The following is a 24464-nucleotide window of genomic DNA, read 5'->3' as shown; positions in this document are numbered from 1 at the left end:
GAACTACAACCATCTGACCATTCTGGAAGTCAGCAAAAGAGTAACGATATATTATTATCACGTAATATAACAGACCTATTTTGTGTTTATTGTAAGTGTGGAAAGTGAAACCTGTATAAAGACCTATGCAGTGAAACTTGAATAACTTCCATTCAAATTGTGCTGCTTGTTTTGTTTTATCTATTTTTGCTTTCTTTTGATTTTACAAAGAGTGATTTTCACTCATCCTCATCATTTAGGGAAGGAACTGTTTATCACCTTCAAATCCTCTAGAACTGTTCTCAAATCAAAGGAATCTGGAAGCTTGAAACCAATGAATCTACTAACTGTAGCTACTTTGTTTAAAGCCCTAGAATAAAGTTTGTCAGGTCCAGGGGATTTGAGCCATTTAGTCCTCTTAATTTCTCCAGTTCTGACTTCCGGTGGTGGCATGTCGATGGAAGTCGCACGTTGGGTAGCACCTGCTCAAGGTTCTGGTATTTGGAGATTAAGCCCGGTTCCAGGGACAATTTTTGAATAAGCTGGTGCAGGAAGACACAAGGAAGATGGGGAATGTCGGAGACCCAGAAAAAAGCCGCAGGGAAGAAAGGGGCGAGGGAAAGCTCGCCGTCGAGTGAACGGGTCAATCCGACAGCAAGAAAGATGGCGGAGCCGGGATCATTGGGTCGGACCTCGCCTTTCACAGTGGAGACTCTGACCGAGGCGATGGCCGGAGAATTTGAGAGTCAGTTCGCCAAACACATGGAGGTGATACATAAGATGATGGCTGCAATGGCCCTGATGAAGGTGTTGAAGACGTCAGCCGAGGTATGGGAGCAAGGAGAGAAGTTGAAGAGGGTGGAGGAAGCTCTGTGGCAACATAATAACGAGTTCATCTTGATGGGTGAGGAGCTGCAGAGGGCGGTGGAGGCCAGCAAAGGATTCAGAGCCAAGGTGGATGACCTGGAGAGTAGGTTGAGGCGGCGGAATTTGAGAATATTGGGCTTGACAGAGGGGGTGAAGGGTGCGAGGCCGACTGAATACTTCACAAAGACGTTGGCGGAGTTGTTGGGGGAGGGGGAAGAACCCTCCCGGTATGAGCTGAACAGGGCTCATCGGTTGCTCAGCCCAAGCCAAAGGCAAACGAGCTGCCAAGGGCGGTCATAATTCTTTTCCACAAATTCCATGTCAAGGAGAAGGTCCTGAGTTGGGCAAAGCAAAGGTATGAGGGGAAGTGGTAAGAAGCTGGTATTCGTATATACCAGGACTTAACTGTGGAGCTGGCGAGAAGGCGGGCGGCCTTCTGTTGGGTGAAGGCGGCACTCTACAGTAATGGTGTGAGGTTTGGCGTGGTCTACTTGGCGAAGCTGAGGGTGTCCTACAATTCGAAGGACATCTACTTCGAGACGATGGAGGCGGCGGAGGCATTTGTGAAGGCTGAGGGACAGGTTGAAATGAGAGATGGGACTGGGGTTTGTTTTCAGGCGGAAGGGGGGTGAAATGCTGTGTACAGCCTTATCTCTTGTTTCAGGATGTGCATTTGCTTTAATTTGTGGGGGGAACAGTTGGGGGTTTGGTTTTTGGGTTGGTTGATGGGTAAGGATAGTGTACCTCTGTTATGGGCTACAGTGTGTACGTGACTATTGGGCTTTGGGATTATGGCAGTTTTCTGCAGCGTGGTTTTTGCGCACTGGTTATGTTTGAGTGTCTTTGTTTTCAGGGATTGAGTCATGGGGGAGGGAATTGAAAGGAGGGAGGCCTGGGCAAGAGCCTCCACTATAGCAAGCAAAGGTTGGCTAGTGAATGGGAGTATGGTAGGGGGATGGGCCGCAGTCATTGGAACAGCTGAAAGGCCGATGTGGTGATACTGCAGGAGATCTGGCTGAGGATGAAGGACCAGGTGAGGAAGGGTTAGGTGAGCCAGGTTTTCCATTCAGGGGTCGATAGCAGGGCGTTAGAGGGCAGGCTGGTGGCACTGGCGAGCATATATGGCCCCAACTGGGACAATGCAGGGCTTGTGAAGAGGGTGCTGAATGCCATCCCGGATTTGAATACCCACAAGTTAATAGGGGGTGGGGGGGGGGGATTGGAATGTGGTGCAGGAGCTGAAAGTGCATAGGTCTCGGCCGTGCTCGCTGGCCCAGTCGGTGGGGGGGGCGCTGACTGGGCTCCTGAAAGATAGGAGGAGTGGACCCGTGGAGGTTCCTGCACCCACGGGAATGGGAGAATTATTTTTTCTCCCCAGTACGTAAAAGTGTACTCGAGAATAGACTTTTTCATGGTGGGGAAGGTGTTATTGGCCGAGGTCAAAGGGTCGGAATATTCAGCGATATTGATTTTGAACCATGCGCCGCATTGGGTCAATGTTGTTCTGGAGAAGGGGATGGCACTGGAGTTTTTGCGATCAGATTGGGAAGGCGATTGAGGAATACGTGGGGTTTAATTGCACGGGGGAGGTTTCACAGTCAATATTTTGGGAGGCACTGAAGGCAGTAGTGAGGGGGGAGGTTATTTTGTTCAAGGCTGATTGAGGAAATGAAGCATCTGTTTCTTGGGAGACGATAGACAAGCATGGAGGAGCTGTGAGAGTAGGGTTGGCACGGGGAGAGGGGTTTAGATAACTGCAGGTTCGAGATTTTGCAAGGAAAGTTTTCCCGACCTTTCTGATAGCGGCGGCCTCCTCATTGCTGAAGGCGGAGCTGTTTGGGGGAACTGCTTTCTTTTATGTTTTACATTGTTGAGGTTATTTTGTTTGCTTAATTTTGTGTGGCGAAAATGTTGAAAATATGGCGAATAACAATATTGAAGAAAAAAAAATTATCCGGTATTATTTCTTTACTTAGACTGATTTATTTTAATTCCTCAATCTTGCTAAACCCTTGATTCCCTCTAATTTCCAGAATATTATTCATGACTTCTACATAAAGACTGATATAAAGTATTTGTTTAATATCTGTGCATTTTCTCTGTAATCATTTGACCTGTTTCTGCCCCTGAATGACCCACACTTGCTTTCATTAATTTGTTGCTATTTAGAATCCATTTTTAGGAGTTGCCTTCACGCCCCCACCCTGACTAAAAGTCAGTGGATAGAAAAACCTATAAAAACCTGTACCCACCAAAAGGTTGGCTACTCTACAGGTATTTTACGCTGCAACAGCATTAACTGCCTACGGTTAAAGGCTTCTACCCCCATCTGGAGACGAAGGTTCACCAGATTGGCCAGCAGCCCTGCAGTCCCAGATTCAAGTGGCGACCACTGCTGTAACTATGAGTAGCCCCTGAACAAGAGGAAGCTATGGAGCCAGATCAGGGTGGGCGAGTGGTCTAAAGCGGTGCGTTCAGGTCGCAGTCTCCCCTGGAGTCGTGGGTTCGAATCCCACTGCTAACCAATCTATTTTATGGGCGGCATGGTAGCACAATGGTTAGCACAGCTTCTTCACAGTGCTAGGAACCCGGTTCAATTCCCGCCTTGGGTCACTGTATGTGCAGTATCTGCACGTTCTCCCCGTGAATGCACGGGTTTCCTCCGGGTGTTCCGGTTTACTTCCACAAGTCCTGAAAGACATGCTTGTTAGGTGAATTGGACATTCTGAATTCTCCATCTGTGTACCGAACAGGCACTGTAGTGTGGCAACTAAGGGATTTTCACAGTAACTTCATTGCAGTGTTAATGTAAGCCTACCTGTGACACTAATAAAGATTATTATTATTGATGGGGTCTGACTGGCAGTCCCCAGTGAGGGACTTACAGGTGGCTTATAAAGGTAGTTCCACAAACCTCCCTAGCATGATAACAGCCCATGCAGCAAAAGCTCCTGGCTGCCTACCTCACATGGGCCCTTCCTACTTGGCATGGGTATCTGCACACTCCTGTTCCAAACCATTGATTGACTTTAAAGATCTATTTATGGGTTTGAGGGCCCTTTGGAACAAAGCGTCCAGTAACTCTTGCCCTCTCTGAAGCTCTGCAGTGTTGGCAACAAATTGGCATAGGATAAGTAAGATCAGAGAATGGAATTGGAGATTGGTGTGTGAGAAATGGGTTTCAGTTCACAAGGCACTGGCACGAGTACTATTAAAAGCGGGAGCCTCTACCGTTGGGACCGTGCCTGGGACCAGAGTATTGACAAATCATATAACTATGGCTGCGGAGAGGCTTTTTAATTAAATAGTTGGGGAGAGCAGAGGGTTCATGTGAGGGGTGATTTGTAGAGTTAAAAGAGAAAGGACCCAGGGCGGCATGCGACGCAGTGGATAGCACTGGGACTGCGGCCCTGAGGACCCGGGTTCGAATCCCGGCCCTGGGTCACTGTCCGTGTGGAGTTTGCACATTCTCCCCATGTCTGCGTGGGTTTCACCCCCACAACCTAAAGATGTGCAGGTTAGGTGGATTGGCCACACTAAATTGCCCCTTAATTGGGAAAAAAAGAGAAAGGACAAGGCAATCGCGCAGATAGCAATGCAAGCAATGATGACCAGAGTATGACAGGAAGGAACAAAGCATACAGACAAGCGTGCACTAGCTAGTATGGTCAGAGTCGGCAAAAACACAGAATTGAAGGCTCTTTATCTGAATTCAGACAGAGCGATGAACTGAAAGCACAAATACAAATAAATTATGATATGATAGAGTTACATAGAACATAGAACAGTACAGCACAGAACAGGCCCTTCGGCCCTCAATGTTGTGCCGAGCCATGATCACCCTATTCAAACCCACGTATCCACCCTATACCCGTAACCCAACAACCCCCCCCATTAACCTTACTTTTTTAGGACACTACGGGCAATTTAGCATGGCCAATCCACCTAACCCGCACATCTTTGGACTGTGGGAGGAAACCGGAGCACCCGGAGGAAACCCACGCACACAGGGGGAGGACGTGCAGACTCCACACAGACAGTGACCCAGCCGGGAATTGACCCTGGAGCTGTGAAGCATTTATGCTAACCACCATGCTACCCTGCTGCCCCAGTTGTGGTGCATGACAAGGTGGCCAAGCTGAGACTGAACATTCAAGGGTATTTGGTATTACAGGAGGAGAGGGAAAGGAAGTGGAGCTCTGTTAAGGATGTATAGAATGGAAGTATGGTGGCGCAGTGGTTTGTCCTGCTGCCTATGGCGCTGAGGACCCAGGTTCGATCCTGGCCCCGGGTTGCTGTCCGTGTGGAGTTTGCACATTCCCTGCATGTCTGGGTGTCTCTCACCCCCACAAACCCAAAGATGTGCAGGGTAGGTAGATTGGCCACGCCAATCTCTAAATTTATTTTTTTAAATAACAAAAACAAATAAATGTTGTATAGTAGTTTGAAATGATCCTGTATTAGAAGGTCAAGATGTAGATTCAGTTTGGGTGAAGATGAGGAATAGCAGAGGAAAGAGTTACTGATTTGAGTACTTTATAAACCTCCTAACAGTAGCTATGCAAGAATAATTGGGGCTTGCAAGAAAGGTATTGCAATAATCATTGGTAACTTTAATATTCACATTAATTGGACAAATCTAATTGGCAAAAGTAACCTGGAGAACGAGTTCATCGAGTGTATTCAGGATAGTTTCTTATAACAATATGTTCTGGAACAGACTAAGAAACAGGCTACTTCAGACCTGGTATTGTGTAGTGAGACAGGATTCATTAAATACCTCATAGGAAAGGATCCTATTGGCAAAGTGAATAGAGCATTATAGAATTCCACATTCAGTTTGGGAATGAGAAATGTATGTCTTAAACTTAAATAAAGGCAATTACAAGGCTACCAAGACAGAGTTGGTTAAGCTGAACTGGACTGAAAACATTAAAAGTGAAGGTGGTAGAGAGAAAGTGGCAAATGATTGTGAAGATATTTCATAACCCTCAATAAAGATGTATCCTACTGAGGAAGAAAGACACCACCAGAAAGATGCACCATTCGTGGCTAACTAAGGAAGTTGAGGGTGGCATCAAATTGAAAAAAAGGTGTACAATATGGCGAAGATTTGTGGTAGGATAGATGATCGGGAAAGTTTTGAAAACCAGTAAAGAATGACAGAGAATAATAAAGAGGGAGAAATTGGAATATGAGAAAAAAACTAGCAAGAAATGCAAAAGCAGACAGTAAAATCTCCGACAAGTATATAACAAGGAAAAGAGTAGCTAAAGTGTGCGTTGGTCCCTGAGAGGATAAAACTCGGGAATTAATAATTGGAAGCGAGGAATTGGCAAAGGCTTTGAACAAGTATTTATGTTCCATCTTCACAGGAGGTAATGAAAGCATCGCAAACATAGTAGAAAATCAAGAAGCAAAGGGGAGGGAGGAATTTGAAACATTCACTATGACTAGAGATAAATAAATGGCACTTGAGGCTGACGCATCCCTGGATTTGATGACCTGCATCCTTGTAGTAACAGGACATTTAAACATAGAAAGAAGGAGAAGGCCATTTGGCCCTTGGAGCCTGCTCCGCCATTCATTATGATCATGGCTGATCATTCAACTCAATAGCCTTTTCCCACCTTACCCCCGTATCTGTTGATCCCTTTCGTCCTAGGAGCCCTATCTAACTCTTCCTATCTTCCTTTATATTACTTGCTAGCTTGCACTCATACTTCATCTTGCCCTCCCCTTAATGCTTTTTTAGTTGTCCTCTGCTTGCTTTTAAAGGCTTCCCAATCCTCTGGCATCCCACTATCTAACTCTGTCTGATTCTGCCACTGTTTTCCAAGTGCTGTTATTAACACTTTTATAATGGACTTAAGAATTTTTCCCCCTACCGACATCAGACTGGCTGGTCTATAATTCCCTGTTTTCCCTCTAGCTCCCTTTTTAAATAAAGTGGTTACATTAGCTACTCTTCAATCTGTAGGAACTGTTCCATATGGAATCTTGGAAGATGACAACCAATGTATCCATTATTTCTTGGGCTACTGGGATGTAGATTATCAGGCCTTGAGGATTTATCGCCCTTTGAGCCCATCAAATTCCCAACACCATTTCCCCACTAATACTGATTTCCTTCAGTTCCTCCTCATTAAATCCCATGTTCCTCAACATTTCTTGTATGTTTTTTGAGTCCTCCTTTGTGAAGACAGAACCTAAGTATGTATTTAGTTGGTCAGCCATTTCTTTGTTCCCCATTATAAATTCCCCTGTTTCTGACTGTAAGGGGCCTACATTTGTCTTCACCAATCATTTTAATTTCACATACCGATAGAAACTTCTACAGTCAATTTTTATGTTCCCCACAAGTTCACTCTTGTACTCTATTTTCCTCTTCTTAATCAATCTCTTGGTCAACCTTTCCTGAATTCTAAACTGCTCCCAATTCTCAAGTCTGTTGATTTTTCTGGCCAATTTCTATGCCCTTCTTTGGATCTAATACTACCTCTAATTTCCTGTGTAAACCATGATTTGGCCACCTATCCCATTGTACTGTTGCACCAGACAGAATTAAACAATTGTTTTTTTTTAAACCCAATTCTTTTTTTCCAATTAAGGGGTAATTTAGTGTGGCCAATCCACCTACCCTGCACATCCTTAGGTTGTGGGGGTGAGACCACGCAGACACGATGGGAATGTGCAAACTTCACATGGATAGTAACCCGGGGCCGGGATTTGAACCCGGGTCCTCGGCGGCGTGAGGCAGCAGTGCTACCCACTGCGTCATCGTGCCACAGGAATAAACAATTGTTGCAGTTTACCCATGCGCTCTTTGAATGTTTGCCATTGCCTATCCATCCACTGTCATGCCTTTAAACAGCGTTTCCCAATCCATCATAGGTTCCTTTATTAAGATTCAGGACCCTAGTCCCCGAATCAACCACGTCACTCTCCATCTTGATGAAGAATTCTATCATATTATGGTCGCTCATCTCCAAGAGGCCTCAGACAACTAGATTGCCAATTATTCATTTCTCATTACACAATATCCAGTCTAGGATGGTCTGTTCCCTGTTAGTTCCTCAAAGTCTTGGTCCAGAAAACCATCCGGTATACACTCCAGGAATTCCTCCTCTCCGGTATTATTACTAATTTGATTTGCCCAATTTGCATGCAGATTAAAGTCATCAATAATTACAGATGTTCCTTTATTTCTTCCGTCTCTAATTTTCTGTTTAATGCCATTCCCAACATCGCAACTATAGTTCGGGGATCTATATACAACCCCCACTCATGTCCTTTGGTGTTTCTCAACTCTGCCCATACAAATTCCACATCGCTGGAGATAATACCTTTTCTTCACTATTGTGTTCATCATAATACAATCAGAATCAACATGGTTTTATGAAAGGGAAGCTATGTTTGACTAATTTATTAGAGTTCTTTTGCGGATGTAACAGGCAGGGTGGATAAAGGGAAACAAGTAAATGTAATGTATTTAGAGTTCCAAAAGGAATTTGATGAGCTACCACCTGGAAGGTTACTTGACAAGGTGAAAGCTTATGGTGTTGAGAGTGCAATATTAGAATATTAACATGGACGGATGACTGGCCAACTAACAGGAAATAGTGTGTCTGATAAATAGTTCATTTTTAAGTTGGCAAACTATAATGAGTGGAAAGCAACAGTTACCATCATTAACTATTTATGATCTATATTGATGACTTGGATGAAGGAATCAACTGAAATGTAGCCAGATTTGTTGACAGTAGAAAGATGGGTAGGAAAACAAAGTGTGAGGAGGATACAAAGAATCTACAAAGGGATATAGAAAGATAAAGTGAGTGGGTAGAAGTTTGACAGATGGAGCATAATGTGGGAAAATATGAGGTTGCTCACTTTGGCAGGAAGAATAGCGAAACAGAATATTATTTAAATGGAGACTGCAAAATGCTGCCGTATAAAGAGATTAAGTCCTTGTACATGAGTCACAAATTCAGCATTCAGGTGCAACAAGTAATTAGGAAAGCAAATAGAATATTGGCCTTTATTGGAAGGGGGATGGAATATAAAAGTAGCTAACTCTTGCTACAAATTACAGGACATTGTTGAGATCATGCCGACAGTACTGAACACAGTTTTGGTCACCTTACTTATGGAGGGATATACTTGCATTGGAAGCAGTTCAGAGAAGATTGGCTGGGTGATTCCTGGGGTGAAGGAGTTATCTTATGAGAAGAGGTTGGGCACGTTGGGCTAAATCGCTGGCTTTTAAAGAAGACCAAGGCAGGCCAGCAGCACGGTTCAATTCCCGTACCAGCCTCCCTGAACAGGCGCCGGAATGTGGCGACTAGGAGCTTTTCACAGTAACTTCATTGAAGCCGACTTGTGACAATAAGCGATTTTCATTTCATTTCAATACTCATTGGAGTTTCGAAGAATAAGAGCTGATCTTGTTGAAACAGAAGATTCTGGGGGGGCTTGACACGGGAGACACTGAGAAGATATTTTCTCTCATGGGAGAATCTAGAACTAGGCGATATAGTTTAAAACTGAAGGGTCTCCTATATAAGAAGATGATGAGGAAGAATTTCTTCTCAAAGGGTCATTGGTGTTTCGAATTCTCCTGCCCAGTGGAGCTTGGATCATTGAATATATTTAATTTCGAGTTCGACAAACTTTTGATTGACAAGTGGGGGCTGAGAAAGGAAGGGCTTGCTTTTGATGCAAAGTGAGGTGGAAGAATAAGCTGGAAGAAGGGCACAAAGAGGGTGAAAAGAAATAGAGACAGGTTAAGTGAGTGCGCATGATTATGGTAGATGGAGCATAATGTGAGGAAATTGAAATTATTCACTTTGATCATAAGAATAGGAAAGCAGGTTTTTTTTATAGGGTATGGAACCTGTAAATATTGATGTTAAAAGAGACTTGGGTGTGCTGTTGCAAGAAATATAGAAAATTAGCATGCAATTAGGAAGGCAAATTATGTGTTAGTCTTAATTTTTTTTGAAAAATATTTTTAACATTTAATAACAAGATTTATACACAACAAAAGACATTGGCAAGAACACGAAAGAAGAAACCAAGCGACAGCAACTTTATAAACATCGACACAACAGGTTGTCACTCTACCTGTGATCCCATGCACGCATTCTCTTATTTACATTTATATTTACAATCCGTGACATGCTATTTATTTTATTTATATTTACACTCGTTTTGATGGGGGTGAAGTTCTGTTCCCCCATTGAGTTTTCGCGGGAGGTTTGGATGGTCCGCGTCCTCTGTTTTCCATGTGTGTGTGGGGGGAGGGGTCTGTGTTATCTCCAGCGAGTGTCCTTCTTCTTCGTCTCTCATCTGAGCTCCCTTTCATCCCAGCGGTACTCCCTGCAACCCCCCTTCTGTTCATTCCCCCCCCCCCCTTCCTATCCGCTCCCCCCCCTCCTCATTTGTTGCCCAGTGGTAGAATAGGAGGTTCGGTAGAGCCAGGCCTCCCACGTGTCGCCCTTGCTGCAAGATGGTCTTACGTCACCAAACTCCCGAAGAAGTGCTGTTAGCTTCCCCATGCTGGCCAGGGGGTTTGATACGTAGAGGAGCAGGTCATCTGCACAGAACAATACTCTGTGGTCCCTGCTCCCTCTCTGATAGCCCCTCTTCCTTAAGAAAAACAGGGATCTGGTGGAGTGTGGGTCGTCTAGGCCTATGTCTCTGCTGAATGTCGACGGTTAGATATTGGCAAGGGTGTTGACGTTATGATTGAAGGGGTGTCTACCAAAGGTGATTGGGGAGAACACAACGGATTCATAAAGGGAAGACAGTTGTCTTTCAATGTGAGGAGGCTGTTGAATGTGGTGCTTTCTCTGGCAGAGGGAAGGGATGCGAAGGTGGTGGTGGCGTTGGATGCGAGAAGGCGTTTGATCGGGTGGAGTGGAGTTATTTGATGGTGGTATTGGAAAAATCTGGAACTCGGCCGAAGCTTGTGGTGTAGATACTATATAAGGAGTCAATGGCAAACGTGCACTCAGGTTATTTCGCATTGCACCAGGATACAAGGCAAAAATGCCTCATGTCCCCCCTTCTATTTGCATTGGCTATAGAACCCTTGGCCATTGTGCTGAGGAGCTCAGGGTTGTGGAAAGGGATAGTGAGGGGAGGGACGGGGCGGTGGAACATAGGGTGTCCTTATATGCAGATGACTTGTTGCTGTATATTTCGGAGCTGAGCTCTTCGGTGGGGAGCGTAATCGGGTTGCTTCATGGCAGCACGGTGGCGCACTGGTTAGCACATCTGCCTCACAGCGCCGAGGTCCCAGGTTCGATCCCGGCTCTGGGTCACTGTTCATGTGGAGTTTGCACATTCTCCCCGTGTTTGCACGAGTCTCGCCCCCATAACTCAAAAATGTGCACGGTAGGTGGATTGGCCACGCTAAATTTCCCCTTAATTGGAAAAAATTAATTGGGTATTCTAAATTTATAAAAATAAATAATCGGGTAGGTGGATTGGCCACGCTAAATTGCCCATTAATTGGAAAAAATTAATTGGGTATTCAAAATTTATAAAAATAAATAATCGGGTTACTTCAGAGATTTGAGATGTTTTCAGGTTTCAAATTGAATTTGAGGAAAAGTGAGTACGTTGTGGTCTCTCCTCCAGGAGCGGGGCAGGGGAGAGGCTGCCATTTCATCTGGAGGCATCTCATTTTAGGTATCTGGGGGTGCAGGTGGCCTGGGACGGGGCAGGGCTTCGGAAGTTTAATTTCACCAGCTTGGTGGGGAGGGTGAAGGCTGATTTTCTGGGGTGAGACAATCTCCCTCTGTCGTTGGCGGGCCGGGTACAGGCAGTGAAGTTGAATGTTTTGCTCTGATTCTTGTTCTTGTTTCAATGCCTGCTGGTCTTTTTGCCGAAGGCGTTTTTTTAGGGGGTGGACAGGCTGACCTCCTTGTTTGTTTGGGCAGGGAAGGTGGCTAGGTTTAGGAAGGTGATACTGCAGACATGATTGCAGGTGGGGTGGCTAGGCCTCCCAAATCTGATGTATTATTATTGGGCGGCAAATGCAGAGGAGATTTGGCGAGGAGCAGGGAGGGGCTGCTTTGTGGGTGAGGTTGGAGTTGGGCTATTGCAGAGGGTCAGGGTTGATGGAACTGGCAACGACATCGCTCCCGATGGCCCCAGGGAATTACTCGGTGAGTCCGGTGGTGGTGGCCACGTTGAATATCTGGAGACAGTTTAGTTTAGGCACCATTTTAGGTTTGGAGCTCAGTCGGGGGGGTTGCCGATTAAGGGGAATCGTGGGTTCGAGCCGAGGAGGTTCCAGGGATGGGAAGAGAGGGGGATTAAGGAAATGATGGATCTGTTTCTAGGAGGGCGATTTGAGAGTTTGGAGGAGTTGGGTGAAAAGTTTGGGCTGGCGCGTTGCAAACGTTTCAGGTATATGCAGGTACGGGACTTTGCTAGGAAGGTATTCCCGACTTTCCCGATAGTGCCAGCCTCCTTGTTGCTGGAGGCGGTGCTGTCAGCCGTGGGGGTTGGAGAGGGAGGTCGTCATCGCGATTTACAGGAGGATTTTGGAAGAGAACTGGGAGTCCATGGAGGGGGTTAAGGTGGAGGGGGTTAAGGTGAAGTGGGAGGAAAAGATGGGGGTGGTGCTGGAGGAAGGTCTGTGGTGTGAGGTGATGCGAAGGGTAAATGCCTCCCGCGCGAGACTGGGGCTGATACAGCTGAAGGTAGCGTACAGGGCGCACCTTACAAAGTCTAGGATGAGCTGACTGTTCAAAGGGGTGGAGGATGTCTGTAAGCAATGTGAGAGGGACCTTGCGAGCTATGTACATATGTTTTGGTCCTGCCCGAAGCTGGAAAGGTTTTGATCAGGGCTGGAATCTAAATATCCAAGGATATATGTCCTATCGAAAGGACAGGCAGATGGGCAAAGGGGGCGGGGTTGCATTGTTAGTAAGGAATTAAATTAAATCAATAGCAAGGAGCGATATAGGATCAGAAGGCATAGAATCTCTGTGGGTAGAGTTGAGGAATCGCAAAGGTAAAAAGACCCTGATGGGAGTTATGTGCAGGCCCCTTAGCAGTAGTCAGGATGTGGGGCAGAAAATAAATCAGGAGACAGAAAAGGCATGTAAAAAAGGCAATATTACAATAATCATGGGGGCTAGGTGGACTGGGAAAATCAGGTTGGTAGTGGATCCCAAGAAATGGAATTTGTGGAATGTCTAAGAGATGTTTTTTTGGAGCAGCTTGTGACAGAGCCTACTAGGGAACAGGCAATTCTGGATTTGGTGATGTGTAATGAGGGAGACTTGATTAGGGAACTTAAGGTGAAGGAACCCTTAGGGAGCAGTGACCACAATATGATAGTATTTACCCTGCAGTTTGAGAGGGAGAAGCTGCAATCAGATGTATTGGTATTACAATTAAATAAGGGTAACTACAAAGACATGAGGGAGGAGCTGGCCAGAGTTGATTGGAAAAGGAGCCGAGCAGGGAAGACAGTGGAACAGCAATGGCAGGAGTTTTTGGGGGTTATTAGGGAGGCACAGCAGAAATTCATTCAAGAAGGAGGAAACATGCTAAGGGGAGGACAAGGCAACCATGCTGACAAGGGAAGTCAAGGACAATATAAAAAGTAATGAAAAAGCATACAAGGCGAGGATTAGTGGGATGCCAGAGGATTGGGAAGCCTTTAAAAGCAAGAAGAGGACAACTATAAAAGCAATAAGGAGAGGACAAGATGAAGTATGACTGCAAGCTAGCTAGTAATATAAAGGAAGATAGGAAGAGTTTTTTCAATATATAAAATGTAAGAGCGAGGCAAAAATAGATATTGGACCACTGGAAAATGTAGCTGGAGAAGTAATAATAGGAAACAAAGAAATGGCAGACAAACTGAACAGTTACTTTTCATCAGTCTTCACGGTGGACGACACCAGTGGGATGCCAGAGCTCTAGGAGAACCAGGGGGCAGAGGTGAGTGCAGTGACCATTACTGAGGAGAAGGTTCTGGGGAAACTGAAAGGTCTGTAGGTGGATAAGTCACCTGGACCGGATGGAGTGCACTCCAGGGTCATAAAAGAGATAGCTGAGGAGATTGTGGAGGCATTGGTGATGATCTTTCAGGAATCACTGGAGGCAGGAAGGGTCCCAGAGGACTGGAAAGTGGCTAATGTAACACCACTGTTTAAGAAGGGAGGGAGGCAGAAGAAGGGAAATTATAGGCCGGTTAGCCTGACGGGTCATTGGTAAGATTTTAGAGTCCGTTATTAAAGATGAGATCGCGAAGTACTTGGAAGTGCATGATAAAATAGGACTGAGTCAACACGGCTTCATCAAGGGGAGGTCATGTCCAACAAATCTGGTAGAGTTCTTTGAGGAGGTAACAAGGAAGTTAGACAAAGGAGAACCAGTGGCCGTGATTTATTTAGATTTCCAGAAGACCTTTGACAAGGCCTTAGACTTGGGGCTGGTTTAGCACAGGGCTAAAGAGCTGGCTTTTAAAGCAGAACAAGGCAGGCCGGCAGCACGGTTCAATTCCCGCACCAGCCTCCCCGAACTGGCGCTGGAATGTGGCGACTATGGGCTTTTCACAGTAACTTCATTTGAAGCCTACATGTGACTATAATCAATTTTCATTTTCGCTTTTCATTTTGTTTTCATTACAAGGTGCTTCATAGGAGAAGTTGACTAAGTTAAAAGCCCATGTTGTTAAGGATAAGATCCTGGCATGGATAGAGGATTGGCTGACTGGCAGAAGGCAGAGAGTGGGGATAAAGGGGTCTTTTTCAGGATGGCAGCCGGTGAGTAGTAGTGTGCGTCGGGTCTGTGCTGGGACCACAACTTTTCACAATATCTAATGATCTGGAGGAAGGAACTGAAGGCATTGTTGCAAAGTTTGCAAAGATCTGTAGAGGGACAGGTAGTATTGAGGAAGCAAGGGGCCTGCAGAAGGATTTGGATAAGCTAGGAGAGTGGGCAATGAAGTGGCAAATGAAATACAATGAGGAAAAGTGTGTGATTATGCACTTTGGAAGGAGGAATTTGGGCATAGACTATTTTCTAAATGGGGAAATGCTTTGAAAAGCAGAAGTACAAAGGGACTTGGGAATCCTTGTTCACGATTTTCTTAAGGTTAATGTGCAGATTCAATTGGCAGTTAAGAAGGCAAATGCAGTGTTCGCATTCATGTCAAGAGGGCTAGAATACAAGGCCAGGGATGTACTTCTGAGGCTGTATAAGACTTTGGTCAGACCCAATTTGGAGTATTGTGAGCAGTTTTGGGACCCGTATCGGAGGAAGGATGTGCTGGCCTTGGAAGGGGTCCAGAGAAGGTTCACAAGAATGATCCCTGGAATGAAGCACTTGTCGTACGAGGAACGGTTGAGGACTCTGGGTCTGCACTCGTTGAAGTTTAGAAGGATGAGGGGCAATCTTATTGAAATTTACAGGATACTGCAAGGCCTGGATAGAGTGGATGTGGAGAGGATGTCTCCACTTGTAGGAAAAAGTAGAACCAGAGGACACCATCTCAGACTAAAGGGACGATCCTTTAAAACAGAGATGAGGAGGATTTTTTTCAGCCAGAGGGTGGCGAATCTGTGGAACTCTTTGCCACAGAAGATTGTGGAGGCCAAATCACTGAATGTCTTTAAAACAGAGATAGATAGGTTCTTGATTAATAAGGGGATCAGGGGTTATGGGGAGAAGGCAGGAGAATGGGGATGAGAAAATATCAGCCATGATTGAATGCCGGAGCAGACTCGCTAAGCCGAGTGGCCTAATTCTGCTCCTATGTCTTATGGTCTTACATGTGAACATAGAGCCCAGTACCCTAAAAGCCATATTCAGGTTTCGGACCAGCCAGAACTACAGGTGGGGGCAGATGTTTATCCTTCACCTCGCTGATTGCTCGTAGACAGGTATTGTTGGGGTGGAGGTCACCTTCTCCACCCTGTGCCTTGCTGTGGTGGGGGACTTTGCTGGGGTTTTGACCATGGGAAAGGTGAGATTTGCTTCTGGGGGGGGGGGGGGGGTTGTAAAACTGTTGAAAATCTGTTGAATAAAACTACTTTTTCAAATAAGATGTTTAATTACATTAAAAGCACTATCTCCACCACCCAATCTCTTATGACCCTTACCTTCGCACCAGAAAGGTAAAGTTTATTCAGGATTCCCAGTTACAAATAAGAAATAGTCTATCAGTCCCTCAAATGATTGAATTTCTGATAACTACCTCTGGTCCTCTCTCTCAACACTATGATGTCTGCCACCTCAATCTCTTCTCAACCACCTCCTACCTGCCTGTTCCATAATAATCACAACTTCAGATTTTTGCTCAAACTTTTTGCCATCCCCATCGCCCCAACTTGCATTCATTGTGTGCACCATAGTATTCAGCCCCTCAAACAACTTCAAGCTGCAGGTGTTTCCTGCGCTGTCTCCCACTTCTTATTCTTTGCTTCACTGCTCCTCCATAGCTACAGAGGGACAATGACATGTAATATGCTTCACATGATTTCTTCCTTTTGTATAGTGCAGAATGTCCCTAACTTTTACTTTGTCGAGCTTTATGCTCCTGAATTTGAGACCACCTGGAGAAGGTACTTGCAGTGCGATTGTTTGACATTGCTAGATTTCAGAAACTCACACAGCACACAAGTTCAACATGGCACTATTTTATACTGTCCTGCTATAATAGCAACAGTGAATGATGCAATTCATGTTGGCAGACTACTCCAACTTGGATTAAGAAAAGCATTTTGAGGAGAGTTAATCCAACCTGAAAATTACAGCTCTGATCATTTATTCAGAGCTGCAGTGATGATAGTAGCAAACCATTGGAACTTCTGGAAGAGGATAGGACAGAAATCAGAGAATAGTGAAATAAAATGAGAAATATGGCAGAAAAGAATCAGACTGAAAACGTATTCCTTAATGTATTGATTCTTTTAATCTTAAAACAATCAATTCACCTTATTTACACAAAATAAATTAAGGCTTCAGGTTATGTTTCACAAACTATTCTCAAAGCTACATAGCAAAATTTCCAAAAGCGATGGTTACATTGGAGACTGTGACAGAATGGAAAGCTGCATGTACACGCTGTTGATTCCTTTCGCCATAAGGTCCTTGTTTTTGTTGTGATGCTTGGAAGAAGTTAGATAGTGGCATTGACTAATGAATGGAACAGGATAGCTGCCTACCCCCTCAGCTAGTGTGACCCATAATATGGGTGGAACCAAAAGAGAGGAAGAAATGAAAAAAATGAAAATCGCTTATTGTCACGAGTAGGCTTCAATGAAGTTACTGTGAAAAGCCCCTAGTCGCCACATTCCGGCACCTGTCCGGGGAGACTGGTACGGGAATCGAACTGTGCTGCTGGCCTGCTTGGTCTGCTTTAAAAGCCAGCGATTTAGCTGAGTGAAATAATTTAAAAATAAAGCTTCTGAATGGAGATAGGTGCTAATCTAGTTTTGTAAACTTTTTTTCAGGAATCTCTGAAAAAAATCGATGTGAAACAACAGGAGCCAGCAGGGTAAGTTCATCAGCAAGGACTTTTTGGCAACTTTAACAATGATTATAAATATGAATTGTTCACAAATCGTTAAATACTTGGGCCTAGAGATTGGATTGCACACTTATCAAGGTTTGATCTTGGTGATGTGAACACTGCATGTGTCTAATGAAACTGGCAACAGGAACATGGAAGCTTGGTCAATCAGCCTCATATGTTTATCGTTGATGAGTTTCTGATGCTGGTAAATGCCCCAGAGGCAATTTGCTAGTCTTAGTGGAAATCAGCCACGCCCCTCAGCAAAAGTCCAAGGATTAGGGAGGAGGATGATCATATGTGAAGATGGGTGGGAAGAAGAGAGGTGACCGGCATTGGTCCACAGTGTTGATTTAGAGATTAAAGGAGAACTGTTTCCACCTCATGTCTCCAGAAAAAGTCAACAAGCTTAATACTTGTCTTTCATGCTGCAACCTCTAGTAATCTCTTTAAGGCATAAAGGAGCCATTCATGATCAAACTTTTCAAAGTAAGTATGATTAATCCTGAAATTTGCATATGCAGACAATCTTATGCAATTTGAGGCACCTACAAAGGAATCTTAATCAATCATCAACACAGAATGAAAGCCACAAGCTGCCTGAAATCTTGTTCCCTTGGGTGACCGTTTTATACCAGCAAAATGGGATGCAGCACTATCCAGCATCTCCGCTATCCTCTGTGCTGGATAAGTGATGTTTGAGTCACATGGACCATGGAGGATTCTGCGCACAATTAGTTGAGAATAGCTAGGCAAAGGTGGAGGTGCTACAATTGGCCTTTGTGACCCTGGCCTGAGATGGGGAACATTCTATCAGGACGTTTATTACTCTGATCACTATCGAGTGACATTTGATGGAAAGTGTAAGTATGTCAACTTTGACTAAGGATAGCATCAGGTTCAATTGTGATGCTCACCCTCCTCTTTCGTCCCTTCCATTGCCCCCACCTCCAGAATAAAGTGTGGTTGATTCGAATGTCTGCTCTCATTGTCCAAACTCAAGCATGAAGAGAGGTCATTAAAGATTACTGGACACGTCTAGACATGATCACAGTATAGCTTGCCTTTTTCAGGAGATGAGAGTAAAAATGTGGGGGGGGGGGGGGGGGGGTGAAAATATCAAATCTGACAGGATCAGGTTTTGTTTGGGTTAGTCTTTAGCACATCAATAAATGTTTGACTACAACCATCTGCGGAATCATGCACTTTATTTCTGTCGTTAGACACCTGAAGCGGAACTAAGAACACTCTGTTAAGCAACATGTTGTACTGGGCGTTCAGTCATCAGTTGTAGTTTGTATGGTTGTCCGCTTTTGAGAAGGTGGCCGGAATTTTCCAGCTACCCCCCTCGTAATGGTTTTTCTCATGTTTTAGAAAATTTATGATGTGGAGATGCATGTTGGACTGGGGTGAACACAGTAAGAAGTCTTACACCTGGTTAAAGGCCAACAGGTTTGTTTCGAACATTCACTTGAGGAAGGAGCAGTGCTCCAAAAGTTAGTGATTCGAAACAACCTGATGTTGTAAGACTTCTTACTTAGAAAATCTAATATTCACAACTTTCCTGGAGAAGCAGAATCTTTGTTATCAATCTTTACTTTCAGGTTGTGGTTTGTGTTCAGGCCCCTGTAGTGTAGAAATTTCAGAATTCACAGGCAGCCTTTCTGGAGAGGGAGATAGACAGTTCACAACAGCTCTTCTGGGGAGTAGGGCGGCACAGTGGTTAGCACTGCTGCCTCACAGCGCCGAGGTCCCAGGTTCGATCCCGGCCCTGGGTCACTGTCCGTGTGGAGTTTGCACATTCTCCCCATGTCTGCATGGGTCTCACCCCCACAAACCAAAAACGTTTTAAAAATCACGACTCCTTCACTGAGAAGTTGACTGAAAGGACGCCGTTCCCAGACTGCTTCACTCTGATGCTGACTTGTGAGGATATTGTTCCCAGACCAGTTCTCTGCGACAATGACTGCGAGGACACTGTTCCCAGATTTTGTTTGACTAACTTCACAGAATCACAGAATAATGCAGTGCAGAAGAGGCTCTTCGGCTCACCAAGTCTGCACCGACACATTAAAAATACCTGACCACATTCTCCCCGTGTCTGCATGGGTTTCACCCCCACAACCCAAAGATGTGCAGGTTAGGTGGATTGGTCACGCTAAATTGCCCCTTAATTGGAAAGAAAATAATTGGGTACTCTAAATTTTTTTTAAAAACCTGACCTGTCTACCTAATGCCATTTTCCAGCACTTAGCCCATAGCCTTGAATGTTATCACCTGATTGAGATCTTTCTTAAGGTGACGAGGTGTGTACATGATGGGAATGCAGGTTAGGTGGATTAACCATGCTAAATTGCCCCTTAATTGGAAAAAAAATTGGATACTCTAAATTAAAAAAATAAAAAGCTCTTCTGGGGAGAGTTTTCAGATTCTTTCTGGAGTGAGAGACAGCTGGATCACATCAGCCATTCTGGAAAGTTAGCAGAGTCTTGTCTCCTTCGAGCTGCCAGAATCAAAACTGAAACTTCCTTGGATCTCTGAACCATCCCACTGGGATAAAATCAAATCACCACCCTTCACAGAGCAAAGTACAGCCTTTTGGGCCAATTCATTGACCACCAACCAAATTAATCAAACCGAGTCCCAGCCCATATTCTCACTAGTGCTAGTCAGTCTACAACTCCAGTTTGAATCAGCACAGACTAGCACAGTGATCTCTCCTGAATTCTGCTGAATTAAAGACTCGGGCTGCTTTCCTTGACGAGACATGTCCATGGATCAAAAGATGGAACGGCAATGATAGTGGGAATAAGGGAATACAAAGGGAATAAACAGGAAGGACCCTTGCACTGCATTGAATTTCATCCGCCATGTGTCCAGCCATTCACCAAGGTCCAATCTGCATCTTCTTGAAGTCTATTACTATCTTTCTCACTGTTAACTACACTTCAAAGTTTGGTGTCAACGGCAAAGTATGAAATTCTGCCCAAGTCAATAAAATTAGCAATGGTCATCAGACTGAACACTGGGGCATTGTATACATTCCTCCAGTCCAAAATGAAGTCATTAACCATAACCCTGTTTTCTGTTACTTAGCCAGTTGTGTAGGAACAACTGTGTGGGCACAGGCCTATTACGTGGTACTTTATCAAGTAACTTGTGGGAGTCCACATATACTAGCTGTATTCCCATCATGTACACACCCTGTCACCTTAAGAAAGATCTCAATCAGGTTAGAACATTCAAGGCTATGGGCTAAGTGCTGGAAAATGGGATTAGGTAGGCAGGTCAGGTGTTTTTCATGTGTCGGTGCAGACTCGATGGGTCGAAGAGCCTCTTCTGAACTGTATTATTCTGTGATTCTGTGAATTTAGTCAAACAAAATCTGAGAACAGTCCAGGAATAGTGTCCTTGCAGTCATTGTCGCAGAGAACCGTTCTGGGAACGATATACTCACAGTCAGCGTCACAATGAAGCAGTGTGGGAACAGCGTCATTTCAGTCAACTTCGCAATAACGCAGTCGTGATTTTTAAAAGTGTTTTTTTTTCAGAAGAAGGGATTAACTGAGAAACAACAGAAATAAGTGAAAGTTGACATCATTATCATCAAGTAATCTAAGTAAGCAAAGTAGGATAAGGGAAAGAAAGTTAGCGTAAGGGAGGTATGTTAATGGTGTTCTTATGTAAGCATGATTTTTAAAGAGCTGACGGGTAGTCATGGCAGGAGAGCCCGTGATATGTTTCCCTTGTGCTATGTGTCAAATCATGGAAGATTCAGTTGCCCCTGCTAATCATGTGTGCAAGAAGTTTGTTCAAGTGCTGCTACTGGATAACTACACTTTGGAGCTGAGGGTAGATTCACTGTGGAGCTGCAGCAACGCTGAGCAAGTCGTGGATAGCACATTCAGTAATGTGGTCACATCGTAGATGAAGATTAAACAGGCATAAAAGGCATGGGTGACCATCAGGCAGAGTAGAGGAAGGCAGGTCATGCAGGAGTCCCCTGTGTTCATCCCTTTTTCTTACAGCCATACTGTTTAGGGTACTGTTGGGGGAGATGACTGTGCAGGGGAAAGCAATGGCAGCCAACTTAATTGCACCATGGGTGGTCTGCTGCACAAGAGGGGAGGAGGAAGAATGGCAGGGCTATAGTGGTGGGAGATTCAATTGTAAGGGGAACAGATGGGCATTTCTGTGGCCACAAAAGAAACTCCAGGATGGCATGTTGCCTCCCTGATGCCAGAGTCAGGGATGTCTGGATGGCTGCAGGGTATTCTGAAGGGGAAGGGCAACAGACAGATATCATGGTACATATTGGTACCAACGATATAGGAAGGAAAGGGGGTGAGGTCCTGCAAGGAGCACATAGGGAGCTAGGAAATACACTTAAAAAAGGACCCAAAAGGTAGTAATGCCTGGATTACTTCCATTGCCACGTGCTAGTGAGTATAGAAATAGAAGGTAAGTCCAGATGAATACGTGGCTGGAGAGATAGTGCAGGAATTAGGGCTTTAGATTTCTGGGACATTGGGACCATTTCTGGCAATAATGGTCCTGTACAAAGCAGACGGGTTGCATCTGAACCAAAATGGGACCAGTGTCTTTGCAGGGAGGTTTGCTAGTGTTGTTGGAGAAGGTTTAAACTAACTTAGGGGAATGAGATCCTGAAAGAAGGTTCAGCAAAGGGAGGTGCAGAACCAAAATTTGAAGAGACAGCAAGTGAATCAGGATGGCAGGAAAATTATAGGCCAGTTAGGTCACAAGGGAGTTTGGCAAGATTGGATGGTATTTATTTTAATGCAAGGAGTCTGACTAACAAAGCAGATGAGTTGAGGGCACAAATTAAAACATGGATATGATGTAATTGCTGTCAGTGAGACATGGTTGAGAGAGGAACATGATTGGCAGTTCAATATTCCAGAATATAGGATCTTCGGGCGAGACATGGAAGGAGGTAAAAGAGGAGAGGGTGTCACAATTTTGATCACGGAATGAATTACAGCAGTAAGGAGGGACAACATATTGTAAGGCTCTTCAAATGAAGCCATATGGGTAGAACTTAAATGCCAAAAAGGAGCAACACATTGCTGGGAGGGTTATATAGGCCCTCTAACAGTCCGAGAGAAATAGAACAGCAGATAAGTTGGCAAATTTCAGAGAAGTATAAAATGAATAGGGTAGTTATAATAGGCAATTTCAATTTCCTCAATGTTAGCTGGGGTGGTCATAGTGTGAAAGGTTTAGAGGGAGCGGAATTATTAAAATGCATCCAGGAGAGCTTTTTAAGCCAGGAAGTACAAGCTCCTACAAGAAAGGGGGCGGTCCTGGTCTTAATTTTAGGTAGCAAAGAAGATATGGAATCAACTGAGGAGGCATTTTAGGGTGGAAGGTGCTATCGCCGCTGTGCGAGAATCATGGGTTTGAGCCGGGGAGGATGGATAGTGTATAAAGGAGGTGGAGGGAAGCGGGGCTGGTAAAGGTGAGGGATTTGTATTTGGAGGAAGGGTTTGCCAGTCTGGAGGAGCTAAGGGAGAGGGTAGAGTTGCTGAGGGGGGAGTGAGTTCAGGTATCTGCAGGTTAGGGACTTTGCACAAAAGGTCTAGAAGGGGTTCCCTAGGTTGCCGGATATACCCTGCTGGAGCGACTGCTGCTTCCGGATGTGGAAATATAGAAAAATCCTACAGTAGCACAGTGGTTAGCACTGTTGCTTCACAGCACCAGAGTCCCAGATTCGATTCCCGGCTTGAGTCACTGTCAGTGTGCAGTCTGCTCGTTCTCCTTGTGTCTGCGTGGGTTTCCTCTAGTGCTCCATTTTCCTCCCACAAGTCCCGAAAGACGTGCTGTTAGTTGAATTGGACATTCTGAATTCTCCCTCTGTGTACCCGAACAGGTGCCGGAGTGTGGCTTCTAGGGGATTTTCACAGTAACTTCATTGCAGTGTTAATGTAAGCCTACTTGTGACAATAAGAAAGATTATTATTAAGTACATTAAGGGTAAAAGGATAACTAAGGAAAAAGTAGGGCCCATTAAGGACCACAATGATAATGTGTGTGGAGCTGGAGGTCGCAGGTAGGGTTCTAAATGAATACTTTGTGTTGGTGTTCAGAAGTGAGACGGACAATTTGGTTATAGAAATCAGGGAATAGGACTGCGTTAAAATTAAATTAATTAATGTAGGGGGTTATGAGTAGTCTGGCCGGCTTAAAAGTCGATAAATCTCTAGGTCAGATGAAAGGTATCCCAGGCTGTTGAGTGAGGCAAAGGAGCAGAACGACTGGAGGATAACCAATATGGCACCATTATTCAAGAAGGGAGGAAGGGATGAACCAGGAAACTACAGGCCAGTCAGTCTAGCCTCAGAGACAGAATTAATCTGCATTTGGAGAGACATGGATTGATCAAGAACAGTCAGTATGGTTGTATTAAGAGGTGGTCATGTCTGACCAGGTGTGTCGATGAGGGAAATGCATTTGACATAGTTTACTTGTATTTTAGCAAGGCTTTTGATAAGATCCCAGATGGGAGACTAAGATTGAATGTAAGAGCCCATGTGATCCAAGGAAATTTGGTAAATTGGACTCAGAATTGGCTGAGTGCCAGGAAGCAGAGGGTGATGGTCAAGGGTGTTTTTCTGACAAGAAGCCTGTGTCCAATGGGGTCCCGCAGAGGTCAGCGTTGGGGCCTTTTCTGTTTGTGGTTTATGTAACTAATTTAGACTTGAATGTAGGAAGGTTGATCAGTAAGTTAACGGATGATACGGAAATTAGTGGGGTAGTAAATAGTGAGGAGGGTAGCCTTAGATTACAGTTGGACATTGATAGGCTGGTCAGATGGACTGATCAGTAGAATATGGAACGAAATCCAGATAAATGTGAGGTGATGTACTTGGGCAGGACAAACAAGGCAAGGGAATACATGATGGCAGGACCCTGGGAAGCACCAAAGATCAGAGGGATCTTGATCATGTACACCAATCCCTTAAGGTAGCAGGGCAGGTGGATAAAAGACGTTAAGAAACCATATGTATACTTACCTTTGTTAGCCGAGGCATAGTATTTAAGAGCAGGGAGG

At 44.7% G+C, this 24464-nt stretch overlaps 1 protein-coding gene across 1 annotated transcript in view; it reads left to right on the top strand.

The window, feature by feature from the left end:
* parp4 (poly (ADP-ribose) polymerase family, member 4) overlaps positions 1-24464 on the top strand; it is a 260543-nt gene that overhangs the window by 97708 nt on the left and 138371 nt on the right. Inside the window, 1 exon segment of the mRNA XM_038818701.1 lies at positions 17334-17377. Within this exon segment, the coding sequence (XP_038674629.1) occupies positions 17334-17377 (44 nt within the window).

This window comes from Scyliorhinus canicula, chromosome 14 (assembly GCF_902713615.1).
Source record: "Scyliorhinus canicula chromosome 14, sScyCan1.1, whole genome shotgun sequence".
In the NCBI taxonomy this organism is placed as follows: Eukaryota; Metazoa; Chordata; class Chondrichthyes; order Carcharhiniformes; family Scyliorhinidae; genus Scyliorhinus; species Scyliorhinus canicula.
The sequence above is the reverse complement of the archived record's forward strand: the minus strand, read 5'-3'. Positions and strand labels throughout refer to the sequence as shown.